Below are 15,051 nucleotides of genomic sequence, written 5' to 3'. Positions count from 1 at the left end.
ACAGCCTTGCATCATGATGCGAGCTTGATATAAAAACACATGAAACTCAGTTTGTACTTGTGACAGAATTTTAGTCACTTTACAGTGTGAGACATTTTGACCCTCAGCTTCTTTCTTGGGGACAGACTGTATGGTCTCCAGAATTGTATTCACTCTGGATTTATATCTTGAAAGCTCTTGTGTCTTCATCACCCACTGTCTGAACCACTTCTTTGCTCTGTTGGTTCCTTACTTTTTAGTTTATTTGTTTTTTTTAATGCTTCATTCGGTCCACTTCGCCTGCTCGGCTGCATTTGAATCCCTGAGTCATTCTACTTAGGAAGCAGGGATATCCCAGGGGAAAGTGCATCTTCCTGTTTGTCTGGACACAAATATACAAACTCAAAAGAGTTGTGTATCGTACACACATTCCTGTGGCTATATGAAATCTGATACTTCCGCAATAGCACATTTTTGACTTGATTAGTATGGTTAATTATGTACTAGCGGCAATTATCATGGTTTTCTGAATGTATTTACTTCATTTCTGGATCCTTTTTTTTTGTTTCTCTTTATATAATCAGATCACATCGCAGGGCTCAAACCTCATGAGAGGAGACTGGAGAGAATACTGCGGGGGAAATTACTCTATTGAGGGATGATTTTCAAGTATTATTTTGTCACTATCATGAATTAAATATTTTGTTTTAGCTGGATTGCGGGTTCTCATTATGCACTGCACATTTGAGATAAAAATTACTGCTGGCTATATGAAAGTTTAATTTGGTTCATCTAGCTAATTGCTGTGTGATTGATTATATAATTAGTATTTATTCCCTAGCTGTTAAAGTCACATAGTTCTGGTTGTCATTCCCTCACCGTGGTAATGTAGTGTGCTTCACAGCTATCGATCTGTGGAGACTAATGTAGTTATAGATGTGTGTTGGGAGGTACATGGCATGTGTGTTGCAGGGTTGTGTTTTCTCTCCAGCCTTATATTTCCTGATGTTTGTACTGGTCCTGTGAGATTATGCAATGCAGAAATGCTCCAGTTTCTCTCTTTAGCCTTGACTTCAGCAAGAAGCGAATGCTTGACAAATACACACTCAGTCTTAAAAAGAAGATGGATCTAGATCAGGCGCATCAATTTTTAACTACATCTCTCATTAGTAAAACATGAAATATAAGACCCTTGTAGACACGTCATATGAAGTTTGTGCTGATATTCAGACTCCAGCAGCACATTATCATAACCTGACACACTGGTACTTTAAAGCACCAGGTTTCTTTGCCTGATAGATTTTCAGTTGATTCAATAACCCATTTATATGAAATTGCATCTGGAATAATCGACAAAAAATTTCAGCTGAAGTGTTTGTATAGTTTCATGATGAAACTTCATCATAAGCGATTTGATGAGTGGATGTTTTCTAGCATAGGCAATCCAACTTATTACTTCAGAATGGCAATGAAAACGACTTCAGGTGAAAAATTTAAAAAATAGCCACTTTTGGACAGGCTGTGATTGGCTACCAATATTGCAGCAACATAACACATCAGTCAAAGAAGCAACGCATGGCTCTATGGATAGCAGTGTTAGTCAGCTGTTTGGTTCACTACCAAGGTCCGAATTTAAATATATCCACGTTTCTATACAACTAAAGTGCAGCAGCAAATGAGTGATGTGTTTTGTAGGAAACATATTGTTATATGTGGTGTTAGTACAAGCAGTGCTCCAAAAAGCAGTTGTGCAATGTATTCATTCAGTTTAGTTGTTGGATGTAGTCCAAATAAAAAGAAATTTTATATATATATATATGATCTGCAGGTATTTAAAACAGCAGTTCTTATCAAGGGAAAGACAGAAAATCTAGGGTTGAACACTAAAAAAATCTTTATGAAGCAGAGTTATGGGCCTAATACTCAACCAAACTACAATACTTCACTTTGAACAATAGAGACTATTCTTAGAAATAAATCTTGTTAAGTGTTTGCTCATTTACAAGCTGCAGCTCGGATCCAAAAAAGAAAGAAAGAAAAGAGAAGTGTCTGCAGATATTGTTCGGCCAAGGTTCAACCTTCACCAACCAACACTGCAGATGCACTGTGACATCACTGCATCACAGAGACTGCAGTGGTTCAGATACAAACTGTGTCCGTTCACATGTAGCTTTGGAGGAACCTTTATGAGAGACATTTATCCTCTTTGACATCCTGCAGAGATATTTTCCATATTTGTGAGCAAGTGTTTTCATGAGAGAGTGATTAAGCAAATGCCGTCCGTATGTATTCTCCCTCCACACCAAGGGGTGTTGTCCTCCTGACTGAGGGAGGCAAAATGGTGATAAACAGCCCAGATTAGGAAGTAAGTGGATTATAAAACAGATCGTCTCTCTGCAGCATGATGGGACAAATACTTAGAGAGTGTGTGTGTGTGTGTGTGTGTGTTTGTACAGGGAACAGGTGCAGTGGGGGCATGACAACACATATACAAGCACACAATTAAGGAAAAGTGTGTGTGAGACAGCATGAGAAGCTGATACGGTCACTCTGCAGGTTGCCTGATATCGTTTTAAAGCTCCTTTTATAACGATCAAGATGCATTACCATAGCTATAGTAGCTAGGGAACGTGAAAGAAATTAGCACACAGTACTATACACAGAGTGTGTGTGTGTGTGTGTGTGTGTGTGTGTGTGTGTGTGTGTGTGTGTGTGTGTGTGTGTGTGCGCGCGCACGCAGATATCTGGGAATGTGTGTCCTCCTCTGTTATGCTACCTCATATGTATTAGGTTCAAAATACTGAAAAGTGTGACAGTTTGTGTAATTGTGTTTGGACCCCAAGGCAGACACAGACTAAGGTGAGCTGGTTTTAAGTGGTTTAATGTTAAAAGGATGAGGTGAGTGTGGAAGTTGGCGGCAGGCGTGGGCTGGAGACTGGCTGAGGGGAAAGCAGGGAATGGAGGAGTCCGGCTAGAGGTGCATCTTGAATGACGGTGGGGAGATTTTCAGCTGAGATGGTGTGGCAGGGGAAGACTGGCTGAAGGCAGGCCCTGGATTGCTGAGCACAGGAGAACAAACAGGCTTGAGGAAAACAACAATTTAGCACTAGAGATTTACTCAAGAAGAGAAAGTGGCCAAGAGTATGTCTACCACATTGTAGACTGGACAGTATGGCGACGAATGGAGAGAAAGCCGAGGTTCTTGCACTGAGAGCTTGATGTGGTGATTGACCGCAGGTGTGAAGTGGAGTTTGCTGAGAACGTCGTAGAAAACGTATTGTGTGGCCTTCAAAGTCCAGAGAAAGCTGTGAAGATTTTGCTCCTCTTTTCAGTCCCTTACTTTAAAATTTTGTTGACATGTTTCTTCAATTGTATGCTTCAGTTGAGTTTTGGTGTGGGGTTTGAGTCAGCCCTGCCTTTCCAACTAGTATTGTGTGTGTGTGTGTGTGTGTGTGTGTGTGTGTGTGTGTGTGTGTTTGTGTGTGTGTGTGTGATTAGCTGAACGATTAGGCTATTAAAGTCTACCCCTGCAGTATTATCACCTACCGCTCAAAAAAGTCACCCCATAAACAGTAAGTGGCTGATAAACTGGTAAAATTGAGTGCTCAGTTAACTGCTGTTATGAAACAGCTGACAGCTTGAGCTCCACCAGGGTTGGAAGTTCACAGCAGCTGATCTGACTGTTCAGACCGAACCCTCTTCTGTACAATAGTTCTTAAAAATAAGTTCTTAAACTTAAATTCCTAAAAGCAGTGATTGAAACGAAAAGGAAACATCTCTTTCCAAATCCTCTACTGAACTGAGAAGGCTTTCCACAACACTTTGGATTGCGGCTAAAGAGATCTGGAAAGGAAATGCTCTACATGCGTTGAATTTATCACCTTCACCTTCGCCTTCACGGTTTTCTATTGCACCTGTCCCCAGCTGGAGTTAAATGTGCACACTCTCCACCTCCTTTGCAGGGATTTGCTTCCGTTCAACCACAAGTCTTGTATGTATTGTAAGCTTTAGCATTGCAGTATTAAAATATTCGCAAAACCGTGAAAACAGACCCCAAAAAATCTTACAAAAGTATGTGGACATTGTTGTCAGTATACTTTTGGCCACATATTTGATTCATTGACAATTTAACATTCACAATACAGCCTTCTCCAAATAACTGACCACCATAACACACCTTTGTGACTGTTCTTGCACATGAATCATTTTTGTTTTTCCTGTGCAGATTCAGGCAATGCACACTGAAAATAATCTCATAATTTCAGCTATTGAGCTTTTTGTAGCCTTACTTGAAGGATTACATACTGCTCAGACATGCTCAGGCCAAAAACAAGACTATTTTTCTCGTAAAGTTCTTGTAACGCTTGCAGCACGTCTTTATCCAGCAACAGCAGTTTGTAGAAGATAAATCATCACACTGCTGCTTCGTTTTTCCTCAGCACATTACCTTTTCTAATGATTTCCCTCTGTTTATAATCAACACCTACTTACTCTGCAATATCCGACTGCGTTTACCTCTTAAAACTTCAGCAGGCTGCAATACAACTCACTTCAGTCCCTGGATGCAGTGATATAATGAAGCTAGGCGGCAGTTTCTTAATAACATTATTAATCTATGTGGAGAAATTCTCTTTACTCTCTCAAAGGTCAGAGGTCAGCTTCAGATGTGTTGGGCTGGTTGGAACTTACTGTAATGACTCGCTCAAGGACTCATCTGTCAGGCTTTCTATCTGAGCTTCTTTGTCCCATTAATTACTAACTTTGGAGCTTAACTGAATGATTTTTAATTATTTAAACACTATTGCACAGCCATTGCAAAAACAATGTAGTCATCTTACAAATGATATATTTTATAGGTCCATAATTTACTAATAATTTCCTGGAAAGAAATCCGTAAGAGATTTTCTTTTTTTTTTTTTTTTTTAAAGAAAAGCTTAATTAAAACCCAAAGAAATATAAATCATTGTGAATGTACTATTGTAAACTTTATTCTTCATACATGTTGATTTGTTTGCTTCCTATAGATGAATTTCCTATTTTTTCTTTTGTATCTCTCCATGCTGTGCACCGGCTGAAAACTGACTAAACTATACCATCTCTCATTGAACAGTCTTCATTTCCCCTTAAACAAATAACCAAGTTATTGTAAGCTGTTGTTGAATGTTTTACACACCATTTGAAGGAACTAAGGAACAGAATTTCAGTGGCTGTTACTGAGTGAAAACCAGCTTTAACTCAAACATGTATTTTCTTGTTTTCATTTCTCAAGCTACAGTCCATTGACACAGCACATCATATCTATTAGCTGCGTCATCAGAGTATAAACATTTCCTTTCTGTCAAGGTGTCAGTAAAATCCTCAATAAAAATCTGACACTGCCACACCATCACATTTTAGTTGATTGTCAGAGGATGTCATGTTGTAAGGTGCGTACATAAACAGCTTATTTAAAAAGCATTGTTCGCTTTGCTACTCGATCTCTCACGCTCAGCATTTTAGGTGTCAATGAACTCAAAAGACTTTCAGCTGCATTTATGAAAAAAAAGGGCATTTCATGCTCTCCTGCATGTAAGTCCATTCTCACCAGGCATAGTCAGCAATTTGAGTTTATCTTTAACTTACATTATTGATGTGTTGCCTGTGTGGAGACTGAGATGTAATGTAGTGTCATGTGCTTAGTTTAAACTGCTAAATTAAATTATCCATTTGCTGAGTTTCATTTTTAAGTCATGATGTTCCAAATGGACAAACTTAAAGCTGAAGTTTTCACATTTACACACTATTTTGCTTCCTTTACTGATTTTATGCTTTTACACTGACGCTTGTTTCATTCCTTCAATCCAATTAAAACAGAACGTGCAGAAAAACATGTCAATATGTGCATGTGCATAAATGTGTCTCCCACCCATAGTTTGAAGAATATATGTGTGTGCTGTCTGTGCGTGTGTCTGTCATAGTCTTCCTTTGGAGGCAAATTTAAACTGAAGACCACTTGGCTTGTCCAGTTGTAGACGAAAGACCTTTCTTTGATTGGGGAAGAGCTGTTTTTTTGGTCAGTGGTTATGGTTAGAGTAAGTCAGGAAATGGATGCAAGTTAGAGTAAGTGTGTGTGTGTGTGTGTGTGTGTGTGTGTGTGTGTGTGTGTGTGTGTGTGTGTGTGTGTGTGTGTGTGTCATGTCTCCAGAAACAGAATCATCCATCTTCTCCACCAGGTTAAAGTGATGATGCCAATGGCTTAAGTAACGTTGCTGTTTCCCTCCATCTGCCTGCATTGATCCTTCCTCCTCAGGGCGGCCATCCCAAATTAGCAAATAGATCACAGCACCTTGTGAAGCAATTAATTTGGCCTCAGAGAATCTCTTTGTTCTGTTTGTTGGTCAATGTGGGAATATAGATAAAGGGACTAATGTGTGTTATTATCAGATGTTAGAGGAAATTGATTGTCAGAGCCGAGGGCATATGAGCTGTTTTGTGCTGGAGATTAACAAGCAACATGATCGAGGCATAATATATAGATTTCACCACTAATATCACCAAGCACCAAACTAACAAATACCATATAGAATTCATAGAAATGCCACCAAAATATAGGTTAGGTTCTGCACCTGTGAAGCAGTGACACAGGCTGCTCGATCTCAACATACTGAACCAATAAGAATGATAAAAGTGTAGGTTATCCCACCTCAACAGGTGCAATTAGAGAGAAAAGGAACTGTCAGTCAGGTTTTGTGTACTGCTCCAGTGACCTGAGAAGAGGTCTAATTAGGCAAACACATGAAGATTAGTGAGACTGAATCTCTTAATGAATTGCTTCAACAATCAATGGCATCTAACCAGACATGTATATAGCTCTGTGAGAAACACATTCCAGCATAATGTAGTCCATTACAACAGCACAACTCACTACCACTCAGTAAGCATATAAGTAAGCTTCCTAAACACAGAATATGTTGCAGAGCTGTTGTATGAGATTGAATTACATAGGTTTACCTAAAGTTGTTACAACGATTGTCATCATATGCCGAGTTGTTGCGATACAGATTTTAGATGATATACTGGGCCGTGTTAGTGAGTCCTGTTGTGTTCCTCTTCGTGTCGGAGCACATTCTGTGCGGTCTGGACACTCTTAGGATGGAAGAAAAATCTGGTGCGACAGTTGAAAAAGGTCACGAGCTGGACTCCAATGCTTCCTTTAACCCAGACAAGCCAACATTGCTGTTCTCTAAAGGTTGATAAACTCGATCCCTGTTGCCATTTGACTAGAGATAAACTCAGCAGACTGTGTAAGAACCGAAGTGTGGCCTGCTGTGGCTGTTGAGATTGCTGTGCTCCAGAGCAGAGAGACAGAGTTTGATAGAGGCTCGGCGAGTACAAACCTGAGAGAGATTAACACTAATGAGCTGTGACTCGGTCGTGGAGAGAGTGGACTGTTAATGACGCCCTGTTGTTCTGCTTCTCACTGTTTCTCTTTCTCTCTCACTCACTCACTCACTCACTCACTCACTCACTCACTCACAGACACACACACACACACACACACACACATATCTACATTCACATGCTCACAGGCAAGGGATTTGCTATGAGCATCACTTCCATCCCTCTGCTCAACGTCTCTACAGCATGGGTTTTTGTTTTTCTCCTGGTTTTATTAAAACTGTTATCAGAGCACATTTAAATCGGACAGCTGGAGCTGCAGATAGCCTACCTGAGGTTGTTTCAGTAAATTTGCCTCATAAATAAGAGGCAGCAGGATTATAGACGTTCTTAAGCCTAAGAAGGCTCTGAAAGCCAAGCAAGAGGCAGCATGGTGTCAGGCAGTAAGCTACACAAGCTTGGCTTTGTCCTCTTTCACCTTCAACATCCATACTGAAATGTTTTCCTTCAAAATTTGATCAATTATTGATGCAGGAAAACAGCATGAAGGAAGCTGTCAGGGTACATTTTTCACAATGTCACATGATGCGGGAAACCATGTTTGGGGACGAAATGCAAGTCTGTGTATCTGCAGGCATGTGTATACTGGTGTGTGTGTGTGTGTGTGTGTGTGTGTGTGTGTGTGTGTGTGTGTGTGTGTGTGTGTGTGTGTGTGTGTGTGTGTGTCTGGAAAGATGGAGCAAGTGAGGCAGAAAAGCAGTCCTGCAAAAACTGATTAGGGACACAGAGTCAAAATGTTATAAAAGAAAAGAGCAGAGTGCAGAGTGTAAACGAGGAAGCTGATTCAGAGGCCGCTAAAGGAATAATATGACTAACATGAGAGAGGAAAATGATCAGTGACACTTTGAATTACTCATACATTTTCTTGCTCTTCACAAGGTCTCATAAATGAATTCCAGCTCTACACTCTGGGTTTTCACTGGGAAAATGGACAAAAGTACAAAAAAAAAATTGTGCAGAGTACCGCAGTGCACAGTTAGATAATAATGTTTTTGTTCTGTCTCCCTCCCTCTGTTTTTATTTATTTTCTCTGTTATTTCAGTTTCTCACAGACCCGTGTGCCAGCAGCCCCTGTCTCCATGGAAACTGCAGCCGGAGCGACAGTGGGGAAGAGGGGGAGCCGGCCTACACCTGTGAATGCACTGAAGGCTACGAGGGGGAGAAGTGTGATCAAATCCTATTGGACCTGCCGGCTGCTGACTGGGACCCTGCTACCCCCTCCGCTCCTGAACTGGCTACCCCCGTCGCCTCCACCACCGCAGCCGCCACTCAGCCGCAACAGCCAACCACTGTGCCCTCCACCACAACGCCAGCACCTCCCACCCTGCAGCCATGGCAACCCAAACCTGGGCAGAGGCTGCTGGTGGTGCCGTGGGAGGCCGACAGGGTGAGATAACCTCCAAGCTAAATTTAAGATCCTGTGGGTTTAACTTTAAAATGTTCAAAGATAACATATGTTGTGTGTTGGTGTGTGTGTGTGTTTCAGGTGACGGAGGGTTTGCACTGTGTGAGTCCTGAGTTGTGTGAGCTGACATCAGGAACTCTGACTCTGTCTCTGGAGGTGCCTGAAGAGACGGCTGTAAAGTAAGAGTACCATTATGTACCTTTTATGACTGACTAGTAGCCCTCTAAGTGCCGGGCTGGATTAACTAGCTTGGGGGCCCTGGGCAAAATGTAGTTCTGGGCCCCTATTTATGCCCAGTTTCTCCAACTACCTTTGCCTTGTACAAGATTCTGTTGCCTACAGTATAACTTAACTTAATTTATTTTGCCCAGGGATCCAGAAACTAACCAGTGCTACTATTTTATAATACTCTCCTGCTACATGTTTGCTGTGTGACCGTAAGTTTGTGGTCGTGTTGATTAAACATACTATCTACTGAAATAATACAGGTATTAAAAATAGCATTTGACACAGGGCCTGTTAGTAATCTACTCTTGCCTTAAAGGAGCTGTTCACCAAAAATCTGTGTTCTGAGTATTAAATACTTGTGGGTATATAGGCTTGAAAAGTGGCTCTAAAAAGTCAGCAGCTTGCTCCTTTGGATAAACAGTACTTACGACATAAGTAGATTCCAATAGCAACCAGTATCAACAGCCTTTGAAGTGAATATTTGATCCTTACTGTCTCTTAACGTCTCTTGGTTTCACTCACACAGGTGTTTTCGCTTGTGCCTGATTAGACTGTTTCTCAGGACTGTGTGGGTGTGAACCTGCAGTATGTCCTTGATGGTCATCTCTGTGACTTGTCCTGTCAGTTTTCTTGCACCTGTTGTGGTGACACCAATTACACAATTATACAGTTTTTACCATTTCGTCATGGATTTTGCTCTGCCCAACTCCAACCTGTACAAAGGTGTAGCCATCCAGAATAAGTGAAAATGGTTAAAAGTGGAAAGTGAGTGTGCAGGGTCTTTAATATTGCTATAAAAAGTCAAATAAAGATTTTGTTTTTGTTGACCTCCAGATGAAGCTCTTACCGTGTTGTGTTGTCACACTTCTGTAATTCTTTTGACCAAGGTGGAGATATTGGTATCCGTCCGATATTCCTGATAACTCATTTTAACTCATATAATAACTCACATTCGGCTCGTCACACAGGTGTAAATAATAACATTAACGATGGCTCCATTCTATTCAAGTTTCCCAGTAAGTCATGACTGAGAAGCAACATACACAGCACCAGGACCCAGGAATTCAGCCAACACTCATTTTATTATTCACACCTGTGCTTTTCCTACTGTGACATGTCAAACTGAATTACATTTAAACTGCCTATTCTCAGCATAGCTCTGCTCATCTTTAACCTGTGCAGAGGTGAAAACAGACTGAATAAGTGAAAACACCTGTGAGTGCAGTGCCTTGGAAAGTATTCTTGTAAAAAGTAATGCAGTGCAGTTTTTGTTGACCTCCAGAGGATGTAGTTCCTCAATGTCAGTAGAATGGGGAGAAAACCTTCCCAAAATTGCGAGGCAGAGTTCATGCATTATTCCAAGATGGTCAACCCTGCCTACATTAGCTATTTTTGCTGCTCAGAATAATTTTATTTGGAGCAGTTTGTTTAATAAATAACATTTTAAATTATTTGACTTTTTAAATAATTTCATAATTACATGCAGAACATTTTCATGTGAACTCAGCATTACTGCAATGATATGAAAATTTACACAGGTGTGGTCACAGGTCATAGGCGTGGTTACAGATATAGCAGATATGAAAGTTTCACCGAGACGTGGTTAGTGAAATAGTGTTTTTCAGCTTGGTCTTAAGTAAGGACACAAACTCCCTGCACCCAACCTACAAACTGCCTTAATTAACCAGATTGGCCGTGCTTGTTAGCCTAATCAATGGGAATAACAACAAAGCATGTTGTACAGTCTGCATAATCATAAAGAAGCGCTTAAAATAGAACCTACTTTGCACGGCATCTTATCCGCATACTTACCACGCAGCAACTTTTGTTGACAACATAGCACAGCTTGTAGCTTTTGTAACTAATGACCTTCCATTTGAATCTCCTCATAACCCGCTCCTGGCACAGAAGACACACACTGTATTAGACCACTCTGTGTATTCCATCTTTTTCAGAGCGTGTTTGCTCATAAACAGTATTACAATGGCTTGGTAAATCAGGGTCAATGAATTATGCAGAAGCAATGGTCAAGGTAAATATTGAATGCCCTTGATGTTGCCCCTCATTACAGATGGTCGGCACAACTCAGGGCCCTGATCACGATCGCAGATTGGGAGCTATGAGCTGAAAGTTAATCAACTGTTGCTGCTTTGTTTTTTCTACTGTATAATTATACACGACACCTGAACGCTCGCCGAGACACAGGCGGTGAAGGACACTCACATACAAATACAGATGCACCACTTGGAAATGAAGCAATGATCCAAACGTGACATCGGTTTGGAGAGGCTGCCTGATAATAATGTAATACGGCTCTTGTATCCCAAAGAGGCTGGAGACAGTGGTTGTCATGCAGCTGCTAAACTAACAGACACAAGCAGCATTTTAGGTAACAATATCAACACCACTGATGAGTATTACTTATAATATTAACATGTTTATCATCACTTGATGATAGTAATTTATTTGAAATAATAATTAACTGTGTTCATAATGACTGAATGGCCACTATATTAACTTTAATTAATGTATTTAAAAAATTTATTCACCAATAAAGGCCATCTTTTTACAGAACTATCCATATCAAATGCCAAATAGATCATTTCAACTTAAAATAGCAGTAGGTCCCCAGATATCTCAGCTGCTCATAATGTCCCTCTGGCTGAGCCCAGACACCCTGCGAAGGAAAATTCATTTCAGCTGCGAGTAGCCTGTCCACCATCTTATTATTTCAGTCCCTGCTCATAGATTCACCCTCAGGCTCAGCTCCCTCTTCACCTCAGCATTTTAGGACAGCCATCATGTCAATCCACTTGTGACACTGTGACTTGCCCTCACTCATGAACATGACCTAAAATATATCCTCATATATCCCAATCTGTGCCTGGCAGGCCTGAAGATTTGAAAGTGGCTCAAGTAAGGAGGAATTTTTTTATCCTATGGCTCTAAACTTTAGAATGATCACTTTAAGAAAAAAAAACATGTTAAATGTTGGCTTTTAGTTAAGATTTCGGATTCTTTGATTATCATTTTGTTGTTTCACACAGGTGTGTGGAGCCTATCAGGCGTGTCTTTTATCTTCTAATAAGAAATCAGTGTGTTGCTACTTGTGTGATGTCAGCTGTCAACACATCATGCATCTGCTATTTTTAATCTTCCCTTTTAAAGAGCTTTCAGCTGCAGTTCTTAAGCACTGTGGAGGTAAGGATAATTATTGTTAGTTATGCAAGCAGTCATTAGAATAAATGCACAGGGGCAAGGGCTGAGAGGATAATTGATCATTTTTTAAAATTTGTTTTCATTAATATGAAAATGATTATTTCAGGTGTGGGAGTGAGGTTAGAGATGTGCTTATAAGCATTTAATTGTTGAGGAGCCTCATTCAAGCTGTTCAGCGTCGCTCTCACTGCCCTGGCCTGCAGGTTTCATTCTGCTCTACTGTCTGTCTGTCACGAGGACTCAGCGAGGCAACGCAGCTCGGCTCTGGTGTTCGCTCTCTCCTCAGCAGTCTGGCCACTGTTGGAGCCCAGTGTCCCTGGAAGGAAACACAGTCTGCGTCGTTGTTCTCACTCTGCCGAGCAGGACGCAGCTCCCTGGCAGCTCTGCTCAGATGTTTGCAGATAAAGTTATGAGCCTCCTCAAGATGGCTCCATGATCCTGCATCACAGAGAGGACCCAGAGAGAGAAAACTATTTCTATTTAAGTGTATGAGTGTTGACTGGAATAAAAGTCCAAATGATTTGTCCTCTTAATAGTTGTTATCACCATACACATTTGCCCCAATCACTCATGTTTTTTAAGTAATTGATTCTTGCAGGGATCAATAAACTCTTACTATAATTCTTCCCCGGTTTAACAGTAGCCTCAAAAAACGTACTTACTGGCAATGTGACAGGATTTTAATGCGTCTGGTTGCTTCCTCATGGCAGTGTATGGACGATGTGGTCTTCAGAGACCACTGTGTCACCAGGATGCATTCACTGGCACAAAGTTAAGTGCATTTTATGTCTGTGTGAACCTTCCAACAAAATAATGAAAGCAAGTGAAGTGAAATAATTCATGTTTGAGTAACACAGTGTAGTGCTGAAGTGCCCATCCATACTTCCCTGCACTTCCCTGCAGTTTTTCTGGTCCATCTCAGTCTCTCTCTCTTTTGGACAAATTGTCTGTGGTCCTGATGAATGATATATCTCCCTCCCCGCGACCACACAGGCTGTATTTCACAATTTATGAGGGTCACAGTCTTTCCACAGGAAGCAACCCCCACTGAGTCAGACCACTGGCAACTATTACTCACCAGACCTTCGCATGATGCCAAAGTGGAGCAACAAACAGGAAAACTGTCCTTTAAGCAACAGTTCTGAGTTCAAACGCGGGGCAAAGTGTCCGTCAGTGCGACACCGACTGTCAGCGTCATGGCTGCTTAGCTTTCGCTGATGACCATGTGTGGAGAATAGATGATATTTTATTGAGCTTCTTATTTAGTCTAAAATCAGGATTAGAAGCTGACATAGGGGATTAGGTTATTTATCTTGCTGAAGCTGATTTTGTTGACATTTTAATACTGTTTAAGATGTCATGATGAATCAAGTGCTCACTACAGAGTACGGGTGAAGAATGTGGATTGTGTTTCTAATATTCAATGTATTTCTTACCAAAGTCTGGTGCCATTCATTATTTACACTGTTAATACTGTAAGCGTGTTGTAGTAAAACTGGAAAAGTGGCTGAGACTCCAGTTGAAATGATGATTGCATTTGGTATAAACTTGCGTTTAGGGCCAGATTGCTGCAAACCAAACCCACAATTATTAGATTCTCTTTCTGATTGTCCTTCCCTCTTCCTCTCCTCATCCTCCATCCTACCATCCCCTACTTTGCGTCTCCCACCAGGGTGGTGGTGAATGCCAGTGGAGCTCCAGTGCTTTGGCGTTTGAATGAAGAGGGTTTCCTCCGTTCGTCCATTTTGAACGGCACTACGATGTGGTTCCTGCAGGCCCGTGATGGACTGGTGGTGCCAGACCACTTGCTGCCCCTGGGACAGAACTACTTCCTCAGTAAGACTCCATTCTCCTATTCTGGCATATACAACCGTTTCCAACAAATATTTTCTTATCAGTTCTACTTTATCAAACTGCTGTAGACCTGTAGCCACAGAAACCCCCACATGCTTTAAGGTTTTAACACATTACTGATGTTAGTGAATCACATATGATGCACCGCACCAAAATTAAGTGAGTAAAGTAATTGATTGCGGTTTGACTGTTCAGATCAGATTATTTGATGAAAGCAATCTTGATGGGATAAAGATCTCTCGGTTTGACCTGTCAATGAGCCAGTTTTTGAGACAGTGTCTGTAGAAGGAAACTTTTAATGGAAAAATGTAGGCTTTTGCTCATTGGCATCATCATGTAACTGGTGAAACTGAAAGACAAAGCAGCAACTGAGCCTGCCAAAAATGCTGGGTAGTGTATGGAAAATGTATTAATGGGTAACGATAATTGACACATTGATCAGTAATACCAGTAACAATAAATACTCACAGAGGTAGAAATATTGAATGTTTATTTCATCGTCAGTCAGATCCCCATTTAGACCAGATCAAATTTACAGAGAAGAGAAGATTTATCCTTTTAATTTGATACTGTCAATTATCTCTGTTCCTATCCTTTAATTTGTCTGATAGTTATCCAATAACTGTTAAGAAGCTGAATAGGAAACATTCTGCAATATCTTTACATAGCTCATTTACAACTGAGCCAAACACATCAGAGGATTAATGAATTTAAATAAACTGTATTTACAGTGTTTATACCTGACACATCATTGGGGAGAACCACACAATATTTGCAGTTGTTAGTCAGAGTATTATATTTGCATATTTTTAAAAAAAAAAAAAACAAGTTTTTATTCTGATAAACCATCTGTATTATTTTGTGAAAGAGTCTCACACAAGTGTGACAAAAAAACAGTGTCATGTGCTGCAGTGGGTGCTGGGGGGCTG

At 40.7% G+C, this 15,051-nt stretch overlaps 1 protein-coding gene across 1 annotated transcript in view; it reads left to right on the top strand.

The window, feature by feature from the left end:
* dner (delta/notch-like EGF repeat containing) overlaps positions 1-15,051 on the top strand; it is a 53,287-nt gene that overhangs the window by 20,911 nt on the left and 17,325 nt on the right. Inside the window, exons 2-4 of the mRNA XM_023399744.1 lie at positions 8,459-8,803; positions 8,903-9,000; positions 13,941-14,104. Coding sequence (XP_023255512.1) covers positions 8,459-8,803; positions 8,903-9,000; positions 13,941-14,104 — 607 coding nt within the window. The remainder of the gene's footprint in view (positions 1-8,458; positions 8,804-8,902; positions 9,001-13,940; positions 14,105-15,051) is intronic.

Source organism: Seriola lalandi, unplaced genomic scaffold (assembly GCF_002814215.2).
Source record: "Seriola lalandi dorsalis isolate HSWRI2012SDOR001 ecotype SW California unplaced genomic scaffold, Sedor1 jcf7180002052117, whole genome shotgun sequence".
In the NCBI taxonomy this organism is placed as follows: domain Eukaryota; kingdom Metazoa; phylum Chordata; class Actinopteri; order Carangiformes; family Carangidae; genus Seriola; species Seriola lalandi.
Note: the sequence above shows the minus strand (reverse complement) of the source record. Positions and strands in the feature narration are given on the sequence as shown.